Consider the following 6000-nt stretch of genomic DNA (forward strand, 5'->3'; position numbering starts at 1 on the left):
AACCATTCTGTTTAGCATAGCTTTGTAGTTTTCAGTAGAAAGTTGTATTTACCTACTTTTGTTTTGTCAGAATGTGTACTTTCGGAAAATATATGGTTTTCTAGGGTCTCCGTACTGTTAGGGGGTCTTATGAAAATTCATATGCACTATTTTTACTTGGGTGCCCCTGTACCCCACATAGTTTGGCCAATATATGCATATAGGGCATCAAACTGTTCAGTAGACCCCCAGCGTTCATATTTAGAAAGTTTTATGTTGGTACGTTATAAAATGTGGGGGTACATAATGAGGTAAAATGCAAACTTTGTGACGATTTTCAGAAATGTCATAAAAACCGTTCTGTTTAGCATAGCTTTGTAGTTTGGTAGTTTGCAGTAAAAAGATGTATTTACCCATTTTTGTTTTGTCAGAATGTGTACTTTCGGAAAATGTATGGTTTTCTAGGGTCTCCGTACTGTTAGGGGGTCTTATGGCACATAATGCACATGCCGGTAGCTTATATTGCTGCGTATACACTTTGTATGCACTAACTTCCTTATGGGGTCTCTAAATGCCAGATACATCGGTGATCTTATGCACAATGGGCATCAAACTGTTCAGCGGACCCTTGGCCTTCATATTTAGGGTGTGTTTTCTTGGTACCTAATATTATGTGGGAGATATAATGTTTGAAAGTGGAAGATTTGAGACGAAGAATTTTCTTAATTTTTTATAGAAAATACTAAATTCAGTAAAGCATTGCTGTTTGGTACTTAGGAGTTGGAAGACATAGTTACCCATTTCGGATTCGTCAGAATGTGTACTTTTCAAAAATATATGGTTTCCTGGGGTAAACCTAATGTTCCAGGATTTTTGGCTTTGGAATCTAAAGTATGCCATATTCTGCTGTAATGCTTTGAAAATTTAGTAATTTACTGCTGGGAGTTTTTGATCTATAGAAGTCAGAAATCTCCATAAAACTATACTATAGGTTTTGGCACGTTACGGAGACATGAGGCTTTCCAAATCAGTTGAATTTTTGTCCATAAAATAAAATATGTTTCTGGTATAAATCCTTATATCAAGAAAAATAGCATTTTTTTTAGCACATTTGGAAAGCTCAGGTTCTCCAGAAAAAAACAATATATAGTTTGCCTACCTAAACTTAACCCTGCCCCCAGTAAAAGCCCCTAAATTGAGACAGCACAGAATATTTACAAAACGTCTGGCACTGAGGGGAACCAAAATGTCAAATTCTGCTGGCATTTAAAGGGTTAATAGCAATTATATATACAAATAACTCAAAAACCATTACAAATATGTAATGAATGTATATTGCAAAGTTGCTTAGAATTAAGTTTTCTTTTATTAGGCAAAAATATATTATTGGGGTTTACATGTCCTTTAAACCTGAAATTAATACATTTTCTGAAATCTGAATACTCCCAGCACCGAGTACCTTGTCCAACATTGAGAAACAGGAGCTTAAAAGGTTCACTTTTAGTCAGAGTGACTGCAGCTGTATTACATAGTGAATAAATGCCGATAAATATTCTGTCAGCTATACACACTTGTACTTTAATATCCGCTCAAAGCAAAACTAAATTATTGAAAAACATTTTGAAATAATGTATATTTTCCATGTATTTTTTTTTTTAAAACTTCCCAAAATATATTTCTCTTAGTCAATGTAACTAAAGGAATCATAAAGTGGCTCAACCAAAATTCAGCGTGAGGAGCAGAGTACATTGTCCATCCGGTTTCTCCTAAGTAAGCACTTGTAACGCACTTGTACTACTAAGCACTTTAGCATTTGTGTCCTGGGCTAAAACTAATGCCCCATTATGTGTAATAAAATTCCTATAATTCCTACGCTGACATTTATGTTATATCTTTGCACAGAAAGACATTAGGCCATGCCCATGAATGATGCCCCAAGAGCTTATTATTATTAACATTTATTTATAAAGCGCCAACATATTCTGCAGCGCTGTACTATAAGTGGGTTCATACATTGGACATACAGAGTAACATATAATGCAACTAATAACCGATACAAGAGGTAAAAAGAGCCCTGGCCAAAAGAGCTTACAATCTACAAGGAGAGAGGGTTGAGACACAAGGTGTGGGAATGGGCAAGATCAGAGTTAAGCACGGTGAGAGATGTGGCACAGGTTATTGCTTTCAGCGGCACACTGTGGTTATGTTAAGCTAAATTAGGCTAAGCTTCTCTAAATAAATGCATTTTTAGAGATCTTTTGAAGGCAGAGAGATTGGGAGAAATCTGACAGATTGTGGAAGCGAATTCCAGAGAAGGGGGGCAAGCCCTTGCAAAGTCTTGAATGCCATTGTGTGAGGAGGGAATGAGAGAGGAGTTGGGGAGCAGGTGTGTGGATCTGGAGAGGCCAAAATGATGTTTCATTCCATCAACATCAAGTTCCTTTATTTGCTTAGCTTTAAGCATCATTTGCTCTTTTTCCACATATGCAAATGACATCTCTTGGTTGGGTTGCCTCTGGTCGAAGTGGGCACAGTTCTCTGTCGATCTCTATACGTGTAGTGGTTGGTTAAACACATCCTGTACTGAGGGACAAAGATTCTCTGGTCCTGTGGCCTCTGGAAGGCCTTAATACAGATGTTTAGAGTTTGTTCTAACTGGACAACTAACGTAGACAGGTCAGTTTTTGTAGGGAGACCTCTCAGGGATTCCCTGATGGCTTTCAGTTCAGATGCGAGTGCGTGTGAAATGGGTGCACTGCTTGCTGAATTGACTGTCTTAATGCTTGCTGTGTTAGTGGCCCTCGGGTGGATGCTGTGCGGTCAGGGGAGTATTATGAGCTGCAACTGGGCCTGCATATTTTAGCAGGATTACCAAATTGATGTGTGCAGATCTGACACCCTGAAGGGGTTTGTGTTGCGTCTCTCCTAGTGGATATGTCTGCTTCAGGTACGTTTCCCCCCATGTGCCATTCCGCTCCATCGCCTGAGCTCCACGCTGGGGACTCCCCTCAGGATATTGAATGTACTTGTACCTTGATTTTTATCCAATCAGTATGAATTTCTTACGATTGTGTAGACAGGTGGAGAAAGCCAGATTTGCGAATCTCTCTCTCTGGCCACTTCATTCTCTAGGCAGCAGGTCCAAGATGACTGACGCGAGTCTGAAAGATGAGTGCTGTTTTTAGCTCTAGAATAGAAAAAAGATACTGTCTTGGGAAGCATTCCCCCGTCAGTGGCTGATTTTAATTTTATCCTCTTCTGCATATGGAGACCACACCCCCACCAGTGCCCTAATTTATACATTTTTCATGCACAAACTTTTTGACATTTTACTACTAAGTTTGGCATTGTCTTGTTGTATTAAGCCAGGTTTTCCAGGAAAAGAACACCGCCTGGATAATAGCATGTTTCTACATATGTGCAAGCTACCCACGCCATGTGCACTAATGCACGCCCCACACTTCACCACTTCCATGGAAATCAAATACCTCTTTAACACTATATCAGACTTTGCTTATATTTGATCAGGTATGTTTTGATATTTCCAAATTAATGAAGAAAATGGAGCATGTGCTTTGATATTTCAAGTATTTTCATGTATTTTGATATTTCATGAAGCATGACCATTGAATCTACCTTGCTATCTCCTGCTAGCTAGTTTACAAATACAGATTCTCTTTACAAAGAGACACTTGCCCCACCAGCTGAACAACAGTTCTATGTGATCACTGTTAATTAGTTCTAAAAGTACCAGTAAAATACTAATCATTCTGTATTCTGCAGGTATATTTCTGCAACTTCATACAGAAATATCACAGGCAATAATCCCAGTGAGTGGTCTATTACTGCTGATTCCTATATCAATGAATAAATGACATGAGTGGTACTAATGATACGTGTGTGACACTGATCTAATGTCTTCAAAAGTAAACTTAAAAATCATGACAGAGAAAGTGACAACATTTTTGCAAGCAGAAGGGTTTGGTGATAAAGATTTTTTATGATGTTTAAAAAAAACATCTGTGTTACATTATATTTTAATCACTTTAAAGACTTTCATTATTTGGTGTTACTGTACAATGAATATTATATCCCCTACAGTAAAATATATGGTTATGTGACACAAATCACAACAGATGACGCCTCTTACCAGGGCAAGATAATTTTATCAGCCTAAATATATACTGGACTTTTTAAGGGTGCCAAAAGTTGTGAAATATGCAACAGCTAACAGCAGGCAGGGCACACTGGAAAACCCAGAAAGGTAAAGGACGTGAGGGCAGCGAAGACTGTCTGTGTGCACTGTGTGCCTGTGTCTGTGTGCAAATGGCCATGGGTGAGACACAATACAGGAACCCTAAACCAAGCACAAGTATCAGAACATAAACTTGCCCATACATTTGTCAAATCTGATTGCAACTCTCGCGATTATCCCACACAGCTACACCGCTTTATACACTATTAAGGACATTAAAGAGATACTGACACCAGAAATAAAATTTTTTTACATTTGTCATAACATTATCTATTTTACATTACCTGTCTGATCCCCCATGTTCCTCTATGAGGGGGCTGCCATGTTTGTGCAGTCTGTTAGCATTAGAAGCTGACAGGCTGAGAAGGGACAGTCAGGCTGGCAAAACAGTCAGGTGTAGGGACTTTAAGTAACAATTAATTACAAAAGCAGCCCTATCCGCAAAAAATGATCAACATGACCTATAGGTGACTTTTTACGTAGATTCATATTTTAAAAAGTAGTTTTTTCATGTGAGTATCACTTTAAGGCACAAACCCATGCTGACATATGGTTTACACTCCATTCATTTTACAGCTCTTATGACAACTATCCATGACATGGGCTGTAATAACAGCGCAGAGTGACATTCCTATGTGCCCCAGTGTGCGATACAGAAAACGCTCTTCCTTCAGCACCATCACAGGCAGCGACTATCTGCGTCTGTCACTATCGGCCGCAGTCCGTAGCAAGTCGCACACCGGAGAATAACAACATGCACAAGCCTAACATCTCAGTGTAATGTTACAGAGCCTGCACAGACGTGTCATTCCTTCATACACCCCACACACAGGTTCCGCCTCCCTCTTACCCGATCTTTCATCCTCCAACTCTGTGCAAGTGACTTGCAGCCTTCGATCTTCTCACAATGCCGCTTCTTCATGAACGCAGACGGCAAATTCCAATCGCTCAAATCGGTTTCTTCATCCTCCCCGACTAGTCCCAGGGCCGGGGTGTGCAGCTCCATCCCGGGGCCTGTGTCGAACAATTTCTTGAAAAGCAGCACGGAACCCGCCTCACTGTAGCGGCACGGGCGGCGCCATATTGGAATGTCCCGTCATGCATTGCATCTACAGTAGCCGACTGGGGTCAAACGTGCTTGTGCGTAATCAATACAATAGTAACTTGTCAGCTACAATAGAAAGATATATATTTGTTGTAGCTAGAAAAAAATGTTTTCCCATCCCCAAGTTATTTACTATACATACATTTTTAAGATATGGAAAGTCCCAGCACAGATTTTCTCATTCCTGAAGCAGCACCCTGGCATATAAGCGTATATACATATATGTGGTACTTATTCACTATATTATATATATTATAGTGAATAAGTACCACTTATATGTATATACGCTTATATTCCAGGGTGCTGCTTCAGGAATATCATATCAGAAAAAAGGAGAACATTTATGCTGGGACTTTCCATATCTTAAAAATAATGTATATTACATCATGCAAGAAAATTGACATTTTGGGTTGTGTCTAAAGCCTTTCTCAAGATGTATGTGTATATGTATGTATATCTTTATTTATAAAGTGCTACTTATTTACACAGCGCTGTACAGTAGAATACATTAATATGTTGTACAAACGGGGTTATTAAGATAATAGATAAATACAAACTATTAAAATAAACATAAATAAATAAAAGATACAGTTGCAATAAGTTAAATGTCAAAGACACAAGAGAATGGAGGTCCCTGCCCCGTAGAGCTTACAATCTATAT

At 38.9% G+C, this 6000-nt stretch overlaps 1 protein-coding gene across 5 annotated transcripts in view; it reads right to left on the bottom strand.

The window, feature by feature from the left end:
* rptor (regulatory associated protein of MTOR, complex 1) overlaps positions 1-5355 on the bottom strand; it is a 165918-nt gene extending 160563 nt beyond the window's left edge. For 4 of the 5 annotated variants that reach the window (XM_012971556.3, XM_012971554.3, XM_012971555.3 and 1 more), the window contains exon 1: positions 5085-5355. In XM_012971556.3, the coding sequence (XP_012827010.1) occupies positions 5085-5240 (156 nt within the window). In that variant the 5' untranslated portion in view covers positions 5241-5355. 5 annotated transcript variants of the gene reach the window in all.
* Positions 5356-6000: the final 645 nt, after the last annotated feature.

This window comes from Xenopus tropicalis, chromosome 10 (genome assembly GCF_000004195.4).
Source record: "Xenopus tropicalis strain Nigerian chromosome 10, UCB_Xtro_10.0, whole genome shotgun sequence".
Classification (NCBI taxonomy): domain Eukaryota; kingdom Metazoa; phylum Chordata; class Amphibia; order Anura; family Pipidae; genus Xenopus; species Xenopus tropicalis.